This window comes from Chelonoidis abingdonii, chromosome 11 (genome assembly GCF_003597395.2).
Source record: "Chelonoidis abingdonii isolate Lonesome George chromosome 11, CheloAbing_2.0, whole genome shotgun sequence".
Lineage (NCBI taxonomy): Eukaryota > Metazoa > Chordata > Testudines > Testudinidae > Chelonoidis > Chelonoidis abingdonii.
The window spans coordinates 52,700,337-52,723,696 of record NC_133779.1 but is presented as its reverse complement, the minus strand read 5'-3'; the positions used below and the strand labels follow the sequence as shown (position 1 = coordinate 52,723,696).

The 23,360-nt window shown below is 56.7% G+C and overlaps 1 protein-coding gene across 1 annotated transcript; it reads right to left on the bottom strand.

The window, feature by feature from the left end:
* Positions 1–2,592: 2,592 nt before the first annotated feature.
* LOC116825333 (V-type proton ATPase catalytic subunit A-like) lies at positions 2,593–21,002 on the bottom strand. Its single transcript, XM_032781230.2, has 14 exons — positions 20,918–21,002; positions 18,352–18,480; positions 16,514–16,728; positions 14,573–14,710; positions 13,564–13,715; positions 12,135–12,297; positions 10,755–10,863; positions 10,367–10,489; positions 9,500–9,614; positions 8,333–8,396; positions 8,029–8,232; positions 6,853–6,947; positions 5,432–5,603; positions 2,593–3,007 (listed from the first exon to the last, which is right to left on the bottom strand). Exons 1-14 carry the CDS (start codon positions 20,997–20,999, stop codon positions 2,915–2,917), a joined length of 1,854 nt encoding a protein of 617 aa, XP_032637121.1. The 5' UTR covers positions 21,000–21,002; the 3' UTR covers positions 2,593–2,914.
* Between the last annotated feature and the right edge of the window lie 2,358 nt (positions 21,003–23,360).

Sequence of the window (23,360 nt, the reverse complement as noted above, 5' to 3'; positions counted from 1 at the left end):
CTTAAAGATAAAGTCAAGATGGCAGGGTGACGAATAGAGATGCTTTTGAGCGATCGAACACATAATGCAAAGCTAAGCACGTCAGGCAACACTTGTATCGGTTTATAGAGAAGAGATCCTGCACTCAAACTCCATCCCAGAGCCTGCACCCCTCACCCCCTCCTACACCCCCAGCCTGGAGCCTGCTCCCAGCACCTAAATGCCATCCCAGAGCCTGCACCCCAGACCCTCTGCCTCATGACAGTGCCTCGTGTGCTGGGGTTGCTGGGCTGCTCCCCCACCCCCGGAGCTGCACCAGTGCCAGACGCGGTGATTTACAGGTTGTGGTGCACTGTGTCCAAGTTCACATGGCATTCTGGGCAAATTTGTCTGCCCCTTGGCCAGTCCCCAAGATTCCCAGGGCGCTAGTCCAGAATCTCACACTGCTTCTGGGAATGACCTTCCTGGAGTCTATGCCGTTATCAGAGGCAACAGCCCTGCCGTTTGCACAGCCCCAAAACAGTCAGGGCTAGCAACTTCCCTTCGCAAATGGAGCACTTGCCTTTGCAGAGAAAACTGAGGCCCCTCTGATAGCAAGGCCCAGCGATAAGGGTGATCCAGACCAGAAAATGCTCCACAGGGTTTATACTGCCCACCACTGTTAGCAGCTTTGCCCATTACTTTGGGGTATGCTCATTTATTCGGTTTCAGAGTAGCAGTCGTGTTAGTCTGTATCCACAAAAAGAACAGGAGTCCTTGTGGCACCTTAGAGACTAACAAATGTATTTGGGCATAAGCTTTCCTGGGCTAAAACCTACTTCATCAGATGCATGCAGTGGAAAATACAGTAGATAGATAGATAGATAACATAAAACAATGGGTGTTACCGTACACACTATAAGGAGAGTGATCAGTTAAGGTGAGCTATTACCAGCAGGAGAGAAAAAAACCTTTCCGTAATGGTAATCAGAAGTTGACAAGAAGATGTGTTTATTTCCCCCACCTACAGTTCCTCAAACCTTCTTGTCAACAGCTGGAAATGGGCCATTCTGATTACCACTACAAAAAGGTTTTTTTTCTCTCCTGCTGATAATAGCTCACCTTAACTGATCGCTCTCCTTATAGTGTGTATGGTAACACCCATTGTTTTATGTTGTGTGTGTGTGTCTTCCTATTGTATTTTCCACTGCGTGCATCCAATGAAGTGGGTTTTAGCCCATGAAAGCTTATGCTCATATAAATTTGTTAGTCTCTAAGGTGTCACAAGGACTCCTGTTCATTTATTAGGGTTACTCTTCTGGGGTGGGGGGTTCTGTAATTCTGTCAGTGTTCTGCTTGTGTCCCTTGTGTTCTCATACGGAGCTCTGCTTCTCCCTTCTGCAAGTTCCCTCCCAATGGAGCTGTCCTGCAGGACTTAGGTTCCCCAGGGCTCCGTTCTTCCAGCCCCAGAGTCAGCCAAACACCCCCACACACATTAACAGAGCGCGGTTGAGAGGACCGGGCTAATGCGCGCTCCCAAACTGGCCCCTTATACGTCCCTGGACTCAGCAGGCTGGGTCGAGCAGCACTTCCAAGCTGTCACCCTCATATGCCATGGCCACCACAACAGCGTATGCCTGAGCAGGCTGGGTCGAGCAGCATTTTCAATCTGCCACCCTCATATGTCCCAGGTTCAGCATGTCCCTATCCCAACTTTCACGTTCCAATTGTTCTGGCAGTAATCCACTTGATGAGCAAACCCCCCAGGATTTTTGGGGGCTGCAGGGAGCTTTAGCTTAGGTATGAGAAACGTTGCTGCAGAGCGAATGGGGAAGCCAAAAAATCACCCCGGGGTGTGGGGGGAGGGAGAGAGAGAAGCAACCAGCTTAACCATGAAAGTCATTTATTGCCAGGTAATAACCACAGGGGAACCAACCAAACAAAACAGTTATAATGTTAAATTTAACTTACATTTGATTATAAAAGTCAGGTTTAGAAAACTAGAACTGATCACACAAGTCAGGTCAGAAGGCTACACCGAGAGAGAGAGAGAACTGGGTTCTCACCACTCCGTGAAGCTTCAATCGATCGGGGTTCCCAGGTGCAGTGATAGCTGAGGGTCCGGAGTGCTGGAGACAGGCAGAGCCCCCAGCACAGTCAGTCAGGAGAAGATGAAGTCCCAAAGGAACTGATGCAGATTTCAGATCCAGGCATCAGAGCACTTACTTGAGCATGGATAGGGGGCATTTTCTGGAGGGAAACAACAATGGTTGGAGGGAAAACACTAGATTTGTTTATGGGTAAACTGATGGCTCAAGGGAGGATATCAAAGTTGTTTTGTTCAGGCTAGACAATAGGAACTGCTCATTCCTGGCTACGGGAGGTGTTTTTTCGAGGGAACCCACAAGGCAGTTAGGCAGCTTCAGTATTTTGGATACCAATAAAGGATTCATTACTAGAATTGGTCTGATAACTGCTGAGCTGGGTGTGTGCAGGCGTAGGCTCATTAACATCTGGAGCAGAGATCTCCCAGAGTTCAGTGCAGTTCTTGCCTTGGAATCTCTGCTCTCCAGTCTGTAAGCTAATGGGGATGCTTCCCTGTCCCATCCTTGATGCAAATGAGCCTAGGGAGTTGCCTTAATCCTGTCACCCTTGGCCAGAGGGGTTTAGGTGTGTCTCCCACGGCCTTTTCATTGCTTTTTGTAAATCTTTCTTCTGATCAGCTTTGGTTCAAGCAGAGGCTGGGGCGGGGAAAGTCTTTCGTGAGCCAGACAGGCTGGGTACTGCGCCCTGGTTCCCCAAGAACACAGAGCTGACAGGGTAACACCATGGCAGATGCACAATGAGGGAATTTGGAGGTAAACGGACCATTTAAAAAGAATTTTATAAATACAGACACTACAGATAAAGACCCAGCTCACCAGCCAGCCCCAAGCGAGGCCCCAGTTGCTGACCCTCAGTCCTCCAGGCTGCGGAAAGCGTTCTGCATTTCCTCGTTCAGCTGGGCGTAATCGGCCTTAATCTTTGCTTCGCCGTCCTTCACTGGATCCTTGGAAAGGAGAGAGGTAGAGAGACGAGCAGGGGTTGTTAGAAACCCCTTCGACTCAAGCCAGACCGGAAAGGCCAGGGAAGGAGCAAAGGGGACTTGGGGCTCAGCTGTTGGGTCTCCATTTACTGTTAGTACCATAACGCCTCACTTAACGTCATCCCGGTTAACGTTGTTTCGCTGGTACATTGCTGATCAACTAGGGAACATGCTCGTTTAAAGTTGCGCAATGCTCCCTTATAACATGGTTTGGCAGCCACCTGCTTTGTCCACTGCTTGCAGGAAGAGCAGCTGGTTGCAGCTAGCTGGTGGGGGCTTGGAACCAGGGTTGACCGGAAGCCCCTCTATCAGCTTCCCCACATAATGGTAGTGGGATCGACCCCTCTGGGAACCTAGCCCCATCAGGAAACATCTTGAGTCAGGCTCCCAAAAAGCCCAGGCAGCCGAATCTGCAGCTACGTCTGATGATGCAGCTGAGCTGCCTGGTGAGGGGATGGACACACTGTGGCAGAGCTTAGCACCAACGAGCCCAACCCCTGGAACCAGCAGGGGACACCCGCCCGAGAGAGGGCCTAGTGCAAACCCAGCAGGGACCCCAGAGTTTGGCCGAGTGACGATTCCCCCAATAGGCTAGGCTCCAGCGCAGCTCTAGGGGAGCAATCCAGCAAGGCTCAGGACCAAGAGCCCGGCCCCATGGAGTCAAGGGCCAAACTCCCATGGGGGGCAGGCTCAGATCCTGAGCACTGCAGCAGCGGGCGCGATCAGCATGGCCACTGGCGAAGGCCCCATGCCAGTCCAGAGTATCACCACTGCATCCACCACCAGGGTACTGGGTGCTGGATGTACCAGTGAGCCTGTCCAGCCAGGACAACAGGCCTTGGACTTCAACAGAAGCAGGATCAGGCCCTGGAATTGTAGCACAAAGAGACCCAGGCCTTGTAGAGGGAGGACAGCGAGTTCCTCCACAGTGCAGGGACAGACCCCAGCCCTTGGAGTGAAGCCTAGTGGGTGGAGCACTGCCTGGGCTTCATGGTACCTGGCTTCTATTTCCAGCTCTGCCACGGGCCTGTTGGGTGACCTTGGGCAAGTCCCTTCCCCTCCCTGCACCTCAGTTTCCCCCTCTGTACAATGGGGATAATGATACTTGTCTGCTTTGCAAAGCACTTTGAGATGCACTAGATGGTTGGTGTCATTGCAGGGCCCTGCAGGCTGTAGGGCTGGACGAAGGCACAGGTGTGACCAGCCCCCAGCCAGGGCTCTCGCTACATGCTGGTGATGGGATCTCAGCCCTCATGGCTGACCCGAGTGTAACCACAGCAGCGACACCTGCCTCAGTCTGCAGAGAGCCTGAGACAACCATCCGCTGTGCCCCATAGCTCCCCAGCAGAGGGCTCGGGGTGGGGTGGGAGGAGCTCTTTCATCAGGTTCTGCTGGTGGGGTGCTGACAGGTCCCCACCCCAAACTCTGCTTTGGTGGGTGCGAGGTTGGGTCCTCTCTCCTCTGGGACAGACCCAACTGCCTGGAGGCAGGGAGGGTGGTCTGGGGAGGGGGATGCCTTGATTGCCCAAACAGGGGAAGTGAAAGAACCCTGAGTCCAGCATCCGGCTCTTGTACATGTCCCCACCTGCAACTTCCTAAAGCAGGACCAAGCTATGGCTTTGAGGTGGGGCCACAGCAAAGGGGTGGGGCCAAAGGGAACCCCCCAACATAGGGGTGTGACTAAGGTCTTGGATGGCATCTCTGTCCTGGGAGGTGACAGTCCGGTCACACAGCACTGGACTGAGAGACTCCAGCATGTCAGCAGGGAAGCAAGAGCGCGGTTCCTCGGGTCACCCGGTAGTGAGTGATCTGGAGTCACAGCCGGACCTCGCAGTGCTCAGACAGCAAGGGGACAACTAAGTACAGAAACTGCAGGTGGAAGGAAGGGGGGTGTATGCAAGGAGAGTGGGGGGTGGAAGGCTAGGTAAGTGGAGGGCTGGCTGGGTAAGTAGACGGTTGGATGGATGGGTGGAAGAATGGATGGACAGGTCAGTGGATGGATGGATAGGTTGGTGGATAGCTGGATGGATTGATGGAGTGTGGGTGGATGGAAGGATGGATGGATGAGATGACTGGTTGAAGGATGCATGGATGGACAGGCCAGTGGATAGATGGATGGATGGATGGATGCAGTGTAGGTGAATGATAGGTGGAAGAATGGATGGAGGATGGATGGACAGAAGGATGAGCTGGTCAATGGATGGATGAATTGATGAAGTGTGGGTGGGTGGATGGATGGAGCGTGGATGGATGGATCTGAAAGCCATGCAGCACCAGCCCTTATGGAGCAGATTAATTAGCTAACACACTGTTAACCCCTTCAGCCCCAGAGCCAACTGCCCAGGCAATAACATGCCAGCACAGAGCTAGGGCTGGCCAGCGCCTCACCTTGAACTTCATGGAGCTCAGCTTGTACATGATGTCCCCAAGGCTCTCACGGATCACGGCCCAGGTGATCTTGTTCTCAGACTGGGCCGTGGACTCCACCGCGTGCTGGGCCATGTCATAGAAGGCGATCATGTTCTGCAGCATCCCCACTGTCTTGTAGAAGGGGCAGAACCTGTCACGGCAGAGACAGAAATGGCCCAGGGGTGTCAGGGAGCCTCTGGAGCAGCCTCATGGACACAGCACCAGAGCTGCTCCCTGACGTCAGCCTTGCCCCAGAGCACGGATGTCCTGGAGCAGCGAGAAGCTCAAGGGGTGGGCAGGTGTCAATCAACAAGAGAGTGCTCCAGGTGGGGAGGGAGCTAGAGAAGGAGGCTCCCATCTGCAGTGAGGGACCCCATGGAGATCTTGAGGGGGCAGCTCTGCCAGCCGGGACTCCAGGGCCATACTCAACCCCTAGTTCCTCTCCCAGGTCAGAGCCCTTCCTGGTCAACATAAGCCCATCACGGCCTCTCTCATCACCTCAGTGGGTCCTTTGGCCCAGGTCCCTGCTTCACCCCTCACACCCATTTCCACCCCATCTGTGCCAATAGAAGCAAGAGGAAAGTTGCTCCCACTCTGCTAAACCCAGCTGATTCTGGGGTGCGGCACATCAATGCCCGGCAGTCATTTAGGACAGGAAGTGAAGAATGCCTTCTTCAGCTGGAACCACTGGGCCACTTGAGGTAGGGTGAAGGGAGCGAGTTCTAGAGATAACCCAGTGAGCCAGTGCCCAGGCGCTACTGTGACAGACAGATGGAGGTAAGGCTTGGGGGGAGAGCGAGAGATGGAGGGATACAGGGACAGAGAGCAATGGGGCTGTATGGGGATGGATGGAGTGCGATGAGGATGGACTGAACGCAAAGGGGGTGGATGGGGACGGAGGGAGCGCGATGGGAGTGGACCGAGACGGATGGAGCGCGATGAGGGTGGATGGGGACAGACGGAGAGCAATGAGGGTGGATGGGGACAGACGGAGCGCGATGGAGGTGGACGGGGACGGACGGAGCTCAAAGAGCGTGGACCGGGACACCGGAGCGCGATGGGGTGGATGAGGACAGACAGAGCGTGACGGGGGTCGACAGGGCTGGATGGAGAGCGATGGTGGTGAACCGGGATGGACAGAGAGCAATGGAGGTAGATGGGGACAGATGGAGTGTGATGGGGGTGGATGAGGACAGACAGAGTGTGACAGGGGTGGACAGGGCTGGATAGAGAGCAATGGTGGTGAACCGGGATGGACAGAGAGCAATGGGGGTAGACGGGGATGGACGGAGCGTGATGGCGGTGGAAGGGGATGAATGTACAGTGGCCAGGAGCTGTGGCTGTGGGGCAGGCTGGGGGCTGTGGCTGTGGGGCAGACTCGAGGCCGGGACAGCTGGTACCTGTCATAGGAGGAGTAGCCATTCTGCTGCAGGAAGTCGTCCTTAATCAGCTTGGCCACCTCCAGCGTGATCTTGTCTGCCTCGGCCAGAGAGGCCTGTGGGGAGAGCACGGGGGGCATGATGGTCACAGCTAGGCCCTCCCCCATCCCTTCCCCTCTTCTCCCCTCTTAGCTCTCCTGTTGTAACTCTGCAAAGCGTGGGCCATTAATGGTGGCTTGGACTCTTGATGGCTCCCACTGAGTAGGAGAAATGGTTGTACATGGCTCTGTTTACTTGTAAGCCTTCCTCTGTTCCTGTGAGCCAGGCCAGGAAGAATGGAGGCTGGGGTCTCACAGGACATGTGACCATATCACCTGGTACTGGAATCCATCTTAAACCTTGTGCTTTTCCATTTAGAAGGAGGGGTGCGGACCCAGAGAGAAAAAGGATTCCCGCCTTGTGCCAAAACTATAAAAGGGGTGGGAGGGGGGACAGGACAAAGGGGCTGTCAGTCATGAGGAATCCCCAAGTTACCACCTGAGCTGGAACTAACAAGGTCTGTACCAGGGGACAGGATTGGGCACAGACTAAGAAGGAGTCTAGTCTGTGAAAGAAGTTTATTGAAACATCTCTGAGGGTGAGATTTACCTGTATTCAGTTTCTTAATGTATTAGGGTTAGACTCACGTGTTTTGCTTTATTTTGCTTGGTAACTTACTTTGTTCTGTCTGTTATTACTTGAAACCACTTAAATCCTACTTTTTATGCTTGTTAAAATCACTTTTATTTATTATTGAACCCAGAGTAAGTGATTAATACCTGGGGAAGCAAACAGCTGTGCATACCTCTCTATCAGTGTTATAGAGGGCAGACAATTTATGTGTTTACCCTGTATAAGCTTTATACAGAGTAAAACGGATTTATTCGGGGTTTGGATCCCATTGGGAGCTGGGTGTCTGGGTGCTGGAGATAGGTGATCTGCTGAACAGTTTTTGGTTAAAGTCTGCAGCTTTGGGGGCATGGCCCGGACCCTGGGTCTGTGTTGCAGCAGGCTGGCGTGTCTGGCTCTACAAGGCAGGGTTCTGAAGTCCCAAGCTGGCAGGGAAAACGGGCTCAGAGATAATTCCAGCACATCAGGTGACAGCCACAAGGGGGTCTTTGTGACCAAACCCAACACACCCGGTCCCAGCCCCCTGACCTTGCCCACTAGCTGCACAATCTCGGCCAGGTCCTCCTCCTCCTGCAGGATCTCCTTGGCCTTGGTGCGCAGGGCGGTGAACTCAGGGTGGTGGCGCTCATAGTGCTCATCCAGCGCCCGCATGTACTTGCTGTAGCTGATAAGCCAGTTCACGGAGGGGAAGTGCTTCCGCTGGGCCAGTTTCTTGTCCAGCCCCCAGAAGACCTGGGTGGGGTGGGAGAGATGCCACGGGGGAAAGGGGAATGAGAACAGGACAGGATTTGGGGGGATTCCCAAGGGGGTCAAAGGCCCCAGGGAGACTCACCTGGACAATCCCCAGGGTCGCAGAGGTCACAGGGTCGGAGAAGTCACCTCCCGGAGGGGACACCCTGGGATGACAAGGAGAGGGGCTTAGTCTGAGCAACTGGCCAGTACGGACGCTAATCCACAGCCGGATTCTGCTGGCCCTAAGCCCCCCGGTGAGGCTAATGTACCACAGAGATGAGTGAGGGGCAGACACGGGGATGGATGGGTGGACGGATGCAGAGATGGGTGGATGATGCTGGGGTAGGTGGATGAAGGGATAGGTAGATAGATGAACAGGTGGATGGATGGATACAGAGGTAGGCAGAGAGTGGACAGATGGATGCAAACATGGATGGATGCAGAGGTAGGTGGATGGATTCAGGCATGGATGGACAGATGCAGAAATAGATGGACGGATGGATGGATGGATGGGGGTGTTGGGGGGGCAGGTGCTTTGGGAGTGTTGGGCAGCATGGGGGTGTCGGGACGTTGGGGGTGTTGGGGTTGTGGGGGTGTCAGGAGGTTGTGAGGTTGTCAGGAGTTGTGGGGGTGTCATGAGTCATGGGAGGGTGTTGGCTGGCATGGGGTGTTGGATGTTGTGGGAGTGCTGGGAGTCATGGAGGGTGTCAGCTAGCATGGGGACGTCGGGGTTGTGGGCGTGTTGGGGGTTGTGGGGTTCTCGGGCGTGTGGGGGTGTCATGGGTTGTTCGAGGGTGTCCGATTGCAGGGATGTCGGAGGTTGTGGGGGTGCCGGGATGTGGGGGGTGTCGGGGGGTTGTGGGGATATTGGGAATGGTGGGGGGTGTCGGCTGGTGTGGGGTGTTGGAGGTTGTGGGGGTGTCAGGATGTTGGCAATGTCGGAGTCTTGGGGTGGTGTTGGCTGGTGTGGGGTGTCAGGGGTTGTGGGGGTGTCAGAAGTTGTGAGGGTCTCAGGAGTCAAGGGAGGTGTTGGTTGGCATGGGGGTGTTGGGATGTTAGGGCTGTTGGGGGGTTGTGGAGTGGGTGCCGGGAGTGGGGGGGGTGTTGGCTGGTGTGGGGATGTCTGGGATTGTGGGGGTGTCAGGTTGTTGGGGGTGTCAGGAGTCATGGGGGGTGTTGGCTGGTAGGGGGCATCAGGGGCCTTTCGCCACATCAGCTCTGACTCCCCACCATGGCTGGACGCTCGGGGAAGGTAGGAAGGACTCACGCGCCGACAATGCTGACGCTCCCCTCCCGCTCCGGGCTGCCCAGGCACTTGACCCGTCCTGCACGCTCGTAGAAGGACGCCAGGCGGGCACCAAGGTAGGCTGGGTACCCGCTGTCTGGAAAGCAAAGCCACCGTATGCCTGGGGGTGCTCGGAGCAAGGCCGGTCCCAGAGGCATCAGCAGGGGGAGCCCTCTGGACCAGGCTGAGTCAGGGGGGCAGGAGATGGGGGATCCCAAGCCAATGGGCGGACAGCATGGGGGGCTGCAGAGCACCCTGGCCAGCAATGTTCCTGCGGTCCCTCTCACGAGGGGGAGGGGGCTCCATCTCGGCACAGCCTCGCCCCTCGCAGCGCAATCAGCCCCCCACAGACCAGGGCTGTAACCTCACCGGTCCCCACAGCCTGAGCACACTGGGACCAGGGGGCACCCCGGGGACAGGATGAGATCAGTCAGGGGCTGCCTGGGGATGTCCCTGGGATTGGCACCAATCGGGGCAGCAAGGCGGGGGTGACCATGGAAAAGGGACAGAACCAATCATAGGCAGTGGAAGGGGGGAAGACAAGTCATAACACCCATCAAGGCAGCACCCGTGGGGGCAGGATGTTACCAACTACAGTTAGTGAAGGGGGCAGAGGAGACAGTGTCACAAGCCCTGCCAATGGAGCAGGAACGTGCCTGGCCCCATGTCCAAGCGCTGGGAACCAGCTCTCCCAGGGAACGTGGCTGGATTCGGGAGGACGCAGACTTGCTGGGCACCATTCTGCTTTCTGAGAGAGGTTCAGAGTTGGGGTTAATCCTGCCCTGCCCCCTGCATTCCCCCAGCCGCCCTCGGCACAGGGCTTCGGCTGCACAGCGGGCAGAGCATCACCTGCAGGCATCTCTGCCAGCCGGCCGGAGATCTCACGCAGCGCCTCGGCCCAGCGGGAAGTGGAGTCGGCCATCATGCTGACGTGGTAGCCCATGTCGCGGAAATACTCCGAGAGCGTGATCCCTGTGGGATGCGAGCATCGGAAATATGAATCCCACAGATCCCTGCCAGCTCCCCACAGCTCTGCCAGTGCCCCTCAATCCCAGCCCGCAGCCCCCTGCTATGCCAGCCCTGGGCTCCCCATGCAGCTCTGCTGGTGCCCTTCAATCCCATCCCGCAGCTCCCTTCTATGCCAGTTCTGGGCTCCCCCTTCCACACCTCTGCCAGTGCCCCTCAATCCATTCCCAACTCAGTGCCCCCCAGCCCCAAGGGCAGGGCAGGTGCTCACCTGTGTAGATGGAGGCCTCCCGGGCAGCCACAGGCATGTTGGACGTGTTGGCCACCAGGGCGGTGCGCTTCATGATGGTCTCTGTCTTCCCATCCACCTCCATGGTGAGCTGGGGACAGAGTGCAGCAAGGTCAGTCTCAGCGCAGACGCAACCCAGGCCCAGGAGACTTGGAGAACCCCTGGGAGATGTTCCCGTCCAGGGACAAGTGGGATGGGCAGAAACAGACGCCTGGCTCAGCCTGGCCTTGACTTCCCCAGCCAGGGGCTCCTAGCTAGGATAGGCCCAGTACAGCCCTACCGAACCAGCCAGGGGCTCCGAACTGGGACAGGCCCAGTACACCCCTACTGAACCGGACAGGGGCTCTGAATTCGGACTGGCACAGTACACCCCTACCGAACCGGCCAGGGGCTCTGAACTGGGACAGGCCCAGTACACCCCTACCGAAACACCCAGGGGCTCCGAACTGGAACAGGCCCAGTACACCCCTACCGAACCAGCCATGGGTCTAGGAATGTAGGCCTGCCTGACATACATAATTAAACATGGGGAGACCTCATCTCTTGGAAGACAGGAGCAGGGAGGGAAATTGCTCGGCAGGTTGGAAACAGAATGTTTGTGCTAACTAGGATACAGTGCGTGGGGCTGGGAGTGGAGAGAAAATGTCTGAGCTGGCCAAGATAAGAGAGAGACCACCCAGAGACCATTGACTGCCAACAAGATAACAATGGACAAGATAAGTGGGGGATGTAGAGGTGAGGTGACGAGCAGGTTGAGCGTGGATGGGGCCTGCTGCACAGGGACCAAGCCAGGCCCCAAATGTCCAGTAAAGGCACCGGACGACAGAGGTCCAGTGTGTGACGCTGGCTGTGTGGGGCGCCCTGTGCTCACCCTCGGCGCTTTGCCTGAGTGACAAGACGAGTCAGACTGAGGTCTGGGGATCCAAGTGGAAAAGTTATCTGGAGAACCACACATGGGTCCCAGCTGGGACTAGCCCGGCCCAGCACCCACCTGCCTGGCCAAGGGTCCCAGCTGGGACCAGCCCAGAGCTAGGAGAGTCATGACATCACTCCAGTGGAGCCGCAGGTGTTGGTGACAGGAGAGAAATGGCTCCTGAGCCCCAAGCTTAATTGGAGAAGCCCAGAAAACCCATGATCCTCCCCTAAACCCACAGCACCCCGGCTCATGAGCTGCCCCCAGCATAAAGAGAGGCCCCGCCATGGTCCAGGGCTCCCATCCCCACGTCTCCCATCGTCCGTGGCTCACACCCCATCAGTGAGATACCTCCCATGTTCCATGGCTCCTGCCTCCCCAACTGGGTTCACCCCCATGGCTCCCGCCCCACCAGCTGGATCCACCCCTCAGGGCCCCCCCCAGCTCACCTCAGGGAAGTCCCGCAGCACCTCCGACATCTCGTTGCCACGCTCACCGCAGCCCACGTAGATGATGACGTCGCTGTTGGAGTACTTGGACAGTGACTGTGAGATGACCGTCTTGCCGCAGCCGAAGGCCCCCGGGATGGCCGTGGTCCCACCCTGAACGCACCTGGGGGGCAAACGGGCCCTGAGCCAGCAGCCAGCAGCCTCCCCACCCACCCGGGGAGCTCAGAGCTTCAGCAGCTCCCCCGCAGGCAGGGCACGTTCCCGGCCCGCAGCTCCTGGTGGTCACTCAGGGCAGCCCCATGCTGGCTGGGGTGGGGGAGGTGACCAGGGTGCCCACTGATGGCCAGTGACTATAAAAGCCCCCTCATCATCCTTCACATGGCTGCTCTTGCAGCTCAAACGGCACAGAGCTGTGCTCTGGGTGCCCGCAGGGCCAGGCTCAATCCCTGCTGACGGCCATTGTGGGTACAGGCTGCTACACTGATTCTGGGGGGATATGAGAAGGAGCGGCAAATACCCTAAGCACCAAAGGGGGTGGGCAGTTATAGATGCTACGGCAGATCTCTTAGCAACCTGGCTTTCGATCGCTACCCTAGCCGGGACTCCAGCTGATGCTGGCTGGGGGCACATCTGGCTCACAGCTGTCTGCTTAGCCCTGTGAGCTCTCCAGCTGCAGCAGGGTCACCAGCCCCAGAGGCAAAGCGTGTGTGAAACGCAACAGGCTCTGTGGTTTACGCTGTGTAAACGCCAAGAGTGGGGCAGGAAGAGTCGGGCCTGCGGGGTGGAGCACGGGGCTTGAAGCAGGAGCGAAGGAAGGGAAAGGTCTGCTGTGCTGGCAAGAGGAGAAATTGGCATCGCCCCAAAATACCGAAGAGTGGGTGGAAAGTGGCCGATATTCCCCCAGACTCCCTGTGGCACGGGAAGGAGGGAGCTGCCGGCCCAGGAGGTGGCGGGGGGGTCAAGTCACCCAAGAAAACCAAAACCACGAAAATACATCCCACGCTTTTATCAGTTATTGAGGTTCCAACTCTCCAGCTGACCGAGGCAGGGCCAGGAGCTCCCCCCACAGCCAGTGCTCCTGCCTCACTCCCCACAGTGCCCCCTGCTGGGAGATCCTAGCCCTGGAGTAGCTGGGAGCTCCCCCCACAGCCAGCGCTCCTGCCCCACTCCCCACAGCGCCCCCTGCTGGGAGAGGCCAGGGCTGGGGTAGCTGGGAGCTCCCCCCACAGCCAGCGCTCCTGCCCCACTCCCCACAGCGCCCCCTGCTGCTGGACACCGGCAGACACCCACTTCCCATTGCTCTCCCTTGTCTTTGCCTTCAGTGCCAGGGGAGGTGGCAAAAAAGCCCCAACCCCACCATCTCCCTGAGGTCTTCCCCCCACCCCCAGCTGCTGGCAGGGCTGAGAGTGGGGACAGGGGCATCACTCACGGGAAGAGGGCGTCCAGGACCCTCTGGCCGGTCAGCAGCGGGTAGTTGGCGGGGAGCTTCTCCGTCACAGGCCGGATCTGCCGCACAGGCCATACCTGCAGCATGGTGAGCCGCTCCACCACGCCCTCAAAGTCCAGCTCCAGCACCACATCCTGGGGGCAGGCAGACACAGCTGAGCGGGGCCCAGAGCCAGCCACCACAGGAGGGTGGGAGACCCAAGGGCTGATTCTCAGCTACCCCATCCCTGCACTGGGGGACAGGGGAATAAGGGGTTTTAATCATCTTTGTGCTTCCTGTATTCTGGACCCTGCCCAGCCGCTGGTGTCTCTGTGTGCCCACTCTATGCCTCAGTTTTCCTATCTGTAAGTGGGGGACAATACTGCCCATGAGCTGCCAGTGGGATTGTGTAGGCAGGACAGACACAGGCCATGAGCCGCCTGCAGAGGATTCCCTTTGAGAGAGGGACATTCGACCCTTGAGTGAGAGAATCACATGTCCAAGGGTTACAACTGATTGGAAGAACCAGTTGCTGGGAGAGAAATGCAAACAGATCATTAAATATAGAGGCTCTGGCTCATTAATAAGCAAACAGGAAGTGACCATTTGATGATGTTGCTTGAGACACAGGAAGTGCAACTCTGGACTTACACAAAAAAAATCTAAAAATAAAACCAAAATACAACTGGCTGGAGATGAGCCCGAGCCGGACTCCTGGGTCCTCCAAATCTCCTCAAAACTTGACCCAGAGCCAAACTTCACAGCTCAAGACCAACTGGATCAGAAGCACAAGCCCAGCCTCAAATTCCCCTTGAGCTCCAAGGCAGCTGAGATCCAAAAGCCCCATTTGTGTGGCGCTAAAGCCACAGCTCCAGCATCAGCAGCACCCAGTGCGATGGGCGAGCGCCCACGGCCCTGGTGCCCGATGGCTGCTGTATGAATAATGGGGAATGCTCATTGCTCTGCACCAGTCGCTGCCCACACTGGTCCCCGCCCCCAGCAGTGACCCTACCGAGATGTCATAGTGCCCCGGCGGGGCGACGTAGGTCACGGTGCCCCGGCTCCGGGGTGGCACCATGATCTTGTGCTTGATGAGGGAGTTCTCAGCCACCAGGGCGTAGATGTCCCCGCCGGTCACATGACTCCCAACCTGGAAAGGGGAAGAAAAGCGTGATACACAGGACGGTGCCTCCTGGGAGACTGCAGGGCCAAAACAGAATCATGGACTCAGAGGACTGGAGGGGACTTCGAGAGGTCATCTAGTCCTGTCCCCCGCACCCATGGCAAGACTAAGTATTATCCATTCCTGACAGGCGTTTGTCCAACCTGCTCTTTAAAATCTCCAGTGATGGAGATTCCACAACCTTCCTAGGCAATTTATTCCAGTGCTTAACCACCCTGACAGTCAGGAAGTTTTTCTTAATGTCCAACCTAAAGCGCCCTGGCTGCAATTTAAGCCCATTGCTTCTTGTCCAATTCTCAGCAGTTAAGGAGAACAATGTTTCTCCCTCCTCCTTGTAACAATTTGTTATGCATTTGAAAACTGCTAGCATGTCCCCTCTCAGTCTTCTCTTCTCCAGACTAAAGGTACCCAGTTTTTTCAATCGTCCCTTCTAGGTCATGTTTTCTAGACTTTTAATCATTTGCGTTGCTCTTCTCTGGACTTTCTCCAATTTGGCCACATCTTTCCTGAAATGTGGCACCCAGAACTGGACACAATACTCCAGTTGAGCATAATCAGCGCAGAGTAGAGCGGAAGAATTACTTCTTGTGTCTTGTTTACAACACTCCTGCTAACACACCCCTCACAAGATTCTCCAAGAGCTGCCGGCCTCCTATGGGGAGCACCTCCAACCCAAGGCCAGATTCCCTGTGTCTCTCCTCACTGCTCTTCGCTCCTTTCCATCCCCCGGTCCTGGCTTATCCTCAGGGATTCATCTGGCCTTGCAGCCTCTTCCCCACAGGAGGTCTCTGGCTGGGGAGTCACAGTGACAGACCCCAGTCGTGATGAGCTGGTGGGTGGGAAGGAGCAGCAGGAGCAGACAAATAATTCCAGGAACAAAAGTACTGGTTTCCTTGCGCCCCTCGAGGCAGAGGAGTTTAGGAAACACAGGAGCCAAATTTCAACTTTTCCCAAGTTTTCACTAGTAGGTGTTGGCCCCAGGCAGTCAGGGCTGAGCCCCACATCCCAGAGTAGCAATAGGGCATGCTGAGCTGCAGGGAGTGAGGGGGTCACTAGGAGGTGCTCTCCCCTTGCAGTCAGGGCTGGCCCCAATGCCCCAGATATTAGGGGGTGCTGTGCTGCAAGGAAAGAGGTGGGAGCACAGTAGGGGGCGCTGTGCTGCAGGGAGCGGGGTGAGGGCTCAGTAGGGGGTGCTGTGCTGCAGGGAGCAGGCTCAGTAGGGGGCGCTGTGCTGCAGGGAGCAGGGTGAGGACTCAGTAGGGGGCACTGTGCTGAAGGGAGCAGGGTGAAGGCTCAGTAGGGGGCGCTGTGCTGCAGGGAGCGGGGTGAGGACTCAGTAGGGGGCACTGTGCTGAAGGGAGCAGGGTGAAGGCTCAGTAGGAGGCGCTGTGCTGCAGGGAGGGAGGGTATTGCTGAGGGTTGCTCTCCCTAGCAGCAGGGAGCACTGTGCAGCTGGAGGTGCCAGCCTTTGCCTGAGTCCCCAGGGCATGTTCCCCAGGAGCTGGTGCACAAGTCCTGTTGCCCTGCTGGGGTATTTTGGTATCTGCTGTCTCTGCACCTCTACACAAGGCCAGACTTTCCTGGTCTCCTGGGTTCTCTCCTCCACCAGGTGAGCCAACTGCAGCCTGAGCTGGGCACAGCTGTGCCTGGAGCTGCAGAGACCCTTGCGAAGGGCTCCAGCTGGGTGCATGGGAACCGGCTCGGAGAGGGCGAGACTCTTGCTGACAAAGCCTCCTTCACACCAGGCGCTGCCCCATGCTGGGCCCCTACCCGGATGTTCTGGCTCGGGGCAAAGTCCCACTTGAGGTCCTGGGACAGGGCGGGGATGTTGATGCCACGGGGGATGTAGATGCTCTGGGTCAGCTCTGTGATGTCTTTCAAGGGGCGCTGGATGCCATCAAAGATGGAGCCCATGATGCCTGGGCCCAGCTCCACCGAAAGCGGCTTCCCTGTCCGCAGCACCGGGTCCCCCACGCAGACCCCCGCTGCCATCAGCGTTCAGGAGAGGGCTCCGGGCCCAGAGACATGTACAGGGGCGGGTGGGAGTGGGAACGGGCTCAAACGTAGTCAGGGTCCCCCCATGATAGATAAATAGATGGGGGGGTGTAAATAGGGCATGACCAGGTAAAGAGGGAGATCAGGGGGCATGAGGTGCAGGCCTCGCAGGGAGCACACACTCAGGGGGGGTCAGGGTACACGGCCTGGGGGAGAGGGAAGGGAACGTGGCCTGATTGGGGGGGTTCAAGGAGCAGGGCCCTGGGGGGAGGGCAGGGAACGTGGCCTGGGATGGGGGTTCAGGGCACATGGCCTGGGGGGGAGGGCAGGGAACGTGGCTTGGGATGAGGGTTCAGGGCACATGGCCTGGGGGGGAGGGCAGGGAACGTGAGCCTGAGATGGGGGTTCAGGGCACATGGCCTGGGGGGGAGGGCAGGGAACGTGGCTTGGGATGGGGGTTCAGGGAACATGGCCTGCAGGGGAGGGCAGGGAACGTGAGCCTGAGATGGGGGTTCAGGGTACACAGCCTAGGTGGGAGGGCAGGGAACGTGGCCTGGGTTGGGGGTCCAGGGCACATGGCCTGGAGGGGAGGGCAGGGAACATGGCCTGACCGGGGGCGGGGGTTCAGGGTACACAGCCTAGGCGGGAGGGCAGGGAACGTGGCCTGGGATGGGGGTTCAGGATACACAGCCTGGGCAGGAGGACAGGGAATGTGGCCTGACTGGGGGCGGGGGTTCAGGGTACACAGCCTGGGCGGGAGGGCAGGGAACGTGGCCTGGCTGGGGGCAGGGGTTCAGGGTACACAGCCTGGGTGGGAGGGCAGGGAACGTGGCCTGACTGGGGGCGGGGGTTCAGGGTACACAGCCTAGGCGGGAGGGCAGGGAACGTGGCCTGACTGGGGGCAGGGGTTCAGGGTACACAACCTGGGTGGGAGGGCAGGGAACGTGGCCTGACTGGGGGCAGGGGTTCAGGGTACACAGCCTGGGTGGGAGGGCAGGGAACATGGCCTGGGATGGGGGTTCAGGGTACACAGCCTAGGCGGGAGGGCAGGGAACGTGGCCTGACTGGGGGCGGGGGTTCAGGGTACACAGCCTGGGAGGGAGGGCAGGGAACGTGGCCTGGGATGGGAGTTCAGGGCACACAGCCTAGGCAGGAGGACAGGGAACGTGGCTTGACTGGGGGCAGGGGTTCAGGGTACACAGCCTGGGCAGGAGGGCAGGGAACGTGGCCTGACTGGGGGCAGGGGTTCAGGGTACACAGCCTGGGCGGGAGGGCAGGGAACGTGGCCTGACTGGGGGCGGGGGTTCAGGGTACACAGCCTGGGGTGGGGGGCAGGGAACGTGGCCTGACTGGGGGCGGGGGTTCAGGGTACACAGCCTGGGCGGGAGGGCAGGGAACGTGGCCTGGCGGTGAGGGGTTCAAGGAGAATGGCCTCATGGGGGTGTTCAGGGGACACAGCTGGGGGTGGAGGGCAGGGAACATGGCCTGGCGGGAGGTTTAGGGCATACGGCCTGGGGACTTCAGGGGGCACAACCTGAGGCGGGTTCAGGGGCCATGGCCTGGAGGAGGGTTCAGAGGACATGGTCTGGGGGGGTTCCAGGCAGGAAGGATACAGGTCTCTTCGTACACCTGGATGGTGGCCAGGTCTCCCTCGAGACGGATGATTTCACCCACCAGCTCGGCGTGCCCCACGCGCACCAGCTCGTACATGGCGGCCCCAGCCATGCTGCTGGCAGTGACCACTGAGGGAAGAGAAGGGAGGTTAGACCTCGGGGCAGTGCCCAGGGCTGAGCTAGGGGAGGGAAGACGCCTCTGACCCGGGGGCCTGCATGGCCCCTAGCATCTGGTGCTCTCAGCAGAGCTCACCTGGCCCAGCCCTCTTCCCTGCACCCACCCCCTGTATCTCCCCGGCCCTAAACCTCTCTTACCCAAATGATTACTTGTGACTGCTGCAGGATCCCCAACCTCCTTGTTATCGGGGCAGGAGAAATAAAGGGTTGTTATCCTTGTTGTGTGAACTGAGGGCAGCAGAACTGTACCTGGTCTATCCCAATGGAGGGACTCACCCTCAGCTGAACAGCACTCGCTAGGCAGGGGACATGGGTTCCAAACCCCAACGTATTGAGAGAGGGTTGGGACAGGTACTTGCGCCTGGGGGTGTGGGCCCTGTTTAGGGGTCCCAGAGACCACTTCACCCTGCCTGTCTCCACTGTGTAATAACAGAGCTAATTTAGACTCAGTTGAGAGTTTTGTTACATGCCGCAGGTCTAAGTAGTAGATCTAGTTCAGGACAGCGTCTCTATTGTAAGAGGCTGCCCAGTGTGCACCAGCAGTGAGGCTCCCCCACGAACAGCTGAATTCGCCGAGAGCTGAAATCACTGAGACCTGTGTTAAGTGGGGGGCCCTGGAGACATCTTGGTGAGTGGCCAGCAGGGCCAGCTCTAGGCACCAGCATTCCAAGCCAGGGCCGGCTTTAACAAGTGCGGGGCCCGATCCGTACTCAGCCGGCGGCGCTCCGGGTCTTCTGCAGCACTTCGGCAGCGGGTCCTTCACTCGCTCCAGGTCTTCCGCAGCACTCAATGACCCACCGCCAAAATGCTGCCGAAGACCCGGAGCGAGTGAAGGGCCCGCTGCCGAAATGCTGCCGAAGACCCCTGGAACGCTGCTGGGTGAGTAAAAAAGGCGCCGGCACGGGGCTCTCTTAGGCATGGGGCCCAATTCAGGGGAATCGGGCGAATCAGCCTAAAGCCGGCCCTGTTCCAAGCATGTGCTTGGGGTGGGGCACTTTTCAAGGGGCAGCACTTTTCAAGGCTTTTTTTTTTTCCTTGGGGTGGCAAAAAACGTAGAGCCGGTCCTGGTGGCCAGCCAGGTGGCTGGTGGAGAGGGCCAGAGCAGAGCCCTGCAGAGAGGCTCGGCAATCGGCTGTTGGGGTGACGAGTGACTGCCCGAGCAGCGGAGTGTGTAAGGTGCCTCCCTACCCCTTCCACCCAGGGTGAGAGGTGAACTATGCAGATGAACCTCTAAACTCTGGGGCTGCACTGGTCAAGGAACAGGAGTGGGGTGCAGAAAAGGGACGGGCACATCAAAGGGACTTTTGGGTTGCTGGAGTTAAGAACCTGAGGGGAAAAGGACCCTGCCCAACTTACTTGGGGGTGGGCCATTTGCTCATGGTTTATGTTTATGAACCCTAGCTGCAGTGTTTTCCCAAATGAAGGCTGAGTTAATTCCCTCCTTTTAGTAAAAGTTTTTGCTACACTCCGACTCTGTGCTTGCGAGAGGGGAAGTATTGCCTCATAGCAGCACCTAGGGGGTGTTGTGTAATTGTCCCAGGTCACTGGGTGGGGGCTCGAGCCTGGCCTTTGTTGCTGCGGCTCCATCTGGCAGAAAGGTCACATGTACTTAAAATTAAAACCCAGGGATAATTAAACCCAGGATAAGTGCTGCAGCTGCAACTGGATTTTTACTACAAATTTTCCATGAGTGGCATAAAATCTTTATCGCTTCCAACCAAAACTGCTTCCACATGGGCCGTGAAGAATGATGGGGACTCTTGCCATGTTAACAGAGTTACTGGGAACGTTTTTAGACTCGCAGGCTGGCTATCGAAAGGCAGAGCTGGCTGGCACCAGAGCAGGGGCTGTGTGGCTATCCACGGAGTGGCGGGAGGGAGTACTGTTGTCACAAGAGGGCTGCTAATGTGTCAAACTTCTTGGTCCAGAAAAAAAAAAAGCAAATGCCCTCTGTGAAATCTGAAATCTCGCTAACAGCTGGGAAAGTATTTAAAGGAACAGGTCGAAAACATCCACCGCAGCTACAGACAATGGGAAGAAAGTCAAAAATCACCCACGGGGAAGTAAATAACTGCATAGACATCTAAACCTACCATTTAAATTAAATAATATTAATAATAAATGCTTAAAATTGTATTTTAAAAAAAAGGAAAAAAATCCAGATTTCTTTCCTCTCCCCTTGTTTTATGGCCAGACATGCTTTTCCCCAGCGAGCCCAGGAAATGAGTTTGCAGCCAGGCCTTGTGGCTGGCATCCCAGATCCTCAGGTCGATTGTTCTAAGATTGTCCCAGCTGGGCCTGCCAGGCCTGGATTGCTAGCACCGCAAGGACCATGGCTGCACACTGCCAACGTCTGCCTGCCCCTCGGAGCTGCATCCCCGTCACTTACCTGGCCCGGAGACGCCATGGACAAACCCCAGCATGCTCTCCTTCTCCACATCCTCTATCCTGGGCAGCTTGGAGAACTCCATGGCTCCGGTGCAGCAGGGAACCAGCTCCGGGTTTCAATAGCGGCTGAGTTTCCAAAGAGAGACATGTTTAAACCAAACCAGTCGCTGGCTCTGCGGATGCCCTGCAGACCCAGCCGGCTGCTCGCGTGGGCACCAGTACCTATGTCGCTACCTGGACTTATTGCCACAAAACGCAGCATGGTTGGTTTAGAACTCACGGCCTTCTGGGCAAGAGGACAGAGCAGGCTCCATAATGTGGAGGAGAAGGCTGGGCAGCTGGGACTGGAACAGGTTTTAAATCCCTGCTTCTGAGCTGGGCAACCCAGAGGCAAACAGCCAAGGATTCTGGGTATGTAGTGCCCAAAGGGATGGGCACCCCCTAACGTCAGTACTACCAATCCCACACCGGCCGCCCCTTTGGCTGATTCAAACCCCTTGAGAAATGCGCTGTGCCCTCAACTCCTGTCCAGGAAGAAATGACAGGAGGTGGAGGAGGCGCTGAAAAAGCACTCCATTTTAGTAGGACCCACTAGCGAGAGACACATGAGTGTCCCCTGCTAGTCCAGCAGCAGATTGCTGCACCCTGCTCAAGGCCTGAAGGAACCATTATGATCATCCATTCCTAGGGCTCAGCTCTTCATTCTTGTTCTCCGGGAACTCACCTCTCTGGGGAGGGAGGAAGGGGGCAATCTCACGCAGAGGGGACTTTCCAGCCCCAAATGCCAGAGCCGCCTAACAGAGTACCAGCCAGGAGATAGCACATAGTCAACTATGTTGGCAAGTCCTCTTTGCTCCAACCACTAGACACCACTCTCCTCTCAGAGCTGGGAACAGAACCCAGGAGCCCTGACTCCCAGGATAGGAAAGGGGGGTGGCAATGGAGGTGTGTCAGTGGATGAAGTCGACGTCTGGGGACTGTAAAGGAACCCAAAGGAAAGGATGTTTCTGACCGTGCATCCTAGGGAACTCCCTGCTGCAGGTGCCTTAGTATCACATTCTGCGACCGGGACTGGGAAATTGGGTGATGTTTGGAGCTGTGCTAATGCAGACGAGGCCATAGGCGCTGGAACTAGAGGTGCTGCCACACCCCCGGCTTGAAGTGGTTTTCATTATATCCAGGGTTTACAGTTTGGTTCAATGGCTCTCAGCACCCCCACTGTACACACTGCTCCAGCACCCCTGGACGAGGCTGATCAACCCTCAGGCTTCAGGGCACGCTCACGCCCGTCAGGTCAGGAAGGGAACACGGAGTGATGTACAACTGATCCGTGATGCGCTGTAGGACCAGGGTCACCTTCTCCTGAAGCACCAGTTGTGGCCCACTGCCAGGGGCACCAGTCTGGGCTTGACAGGTTAGTTCCCTGTGTCATAGCTTCCTACTCAGATTTGAACCTTAGCGTTCATAAACTGAGCAGCTAGCATGAACCCTCTAAGCTTAATTACCAGCTTAGATCTGATATCGCTGCCACCAGCCAAGGATTCCAGGGCTTGGCTCCCTCTGGTCTCCCAAAACCTTCTCTGGGGGACCCCAAGACTCAGAAGCCCTGAGTCTTACCCACAAAGGGAAATAACCCTCCTCCCCTTGTCTTCTGTCTTCTCTTTACTTCCTCCCCAGGCTTCCCCTCCGTGGGTTATCCTGGAAGATTACTGTACTTAAACTCCTTGAATTACAAAACAGAGAGGACACTTCACTTTCCCCCCCCTCCTTCTTCCCCTGAGGCTGCAAGGATTCACCCTCCATAAATCTAACACAAAGAGAATTTCCCTTCCCTTCGTTCCTTAGCCTACTCAGAGAAAACTCAAACAGGTCTTAAAAAGAAAGCTTTATATAAAAAGAAAGAAAAACACATAAACATAGTCTCTGTATCAGGTAGACAATACAGGGTCAATTGCTTAAAAGAAAAAATGAATAAACAACCTTATTCAAAAAAAGAAATACAATTTAAACATTCCAGCAACTACACACATGTAAATACAAAAACAATATAAAAACCTATATTGTCTTATACCTGTACTTACAACTGGGAAACAGAAGATTAGAAGCTTGAAGATAGAAAGATCCCTCTCATAGCCGAGAGACAGACAAAAGACCCACACCCAAAACATTCCCTCCCTGAGCTTTGAAAAATCCGGTTTCCTGATTGGTCCTCTGGTCAGGTGTTTGGTTCCCTTCGTTAACCCTTTACAGGTAAAAGAAACATTAACCCTTAGCTATCTGTTTATGACAGCCTGGTTTTCACAAACTTTGCACCCACCTCCACTCCGCCCTGCATGGACCCCTCCACCTCCAGGTGGGGGGAGCTCAGTCTCCATGGCCCATCCCGCCAGCCCTCTCTAGTGGTGGCTGGGACACATGCTCAGAGGGTGAGGAGAGCTTGGGCT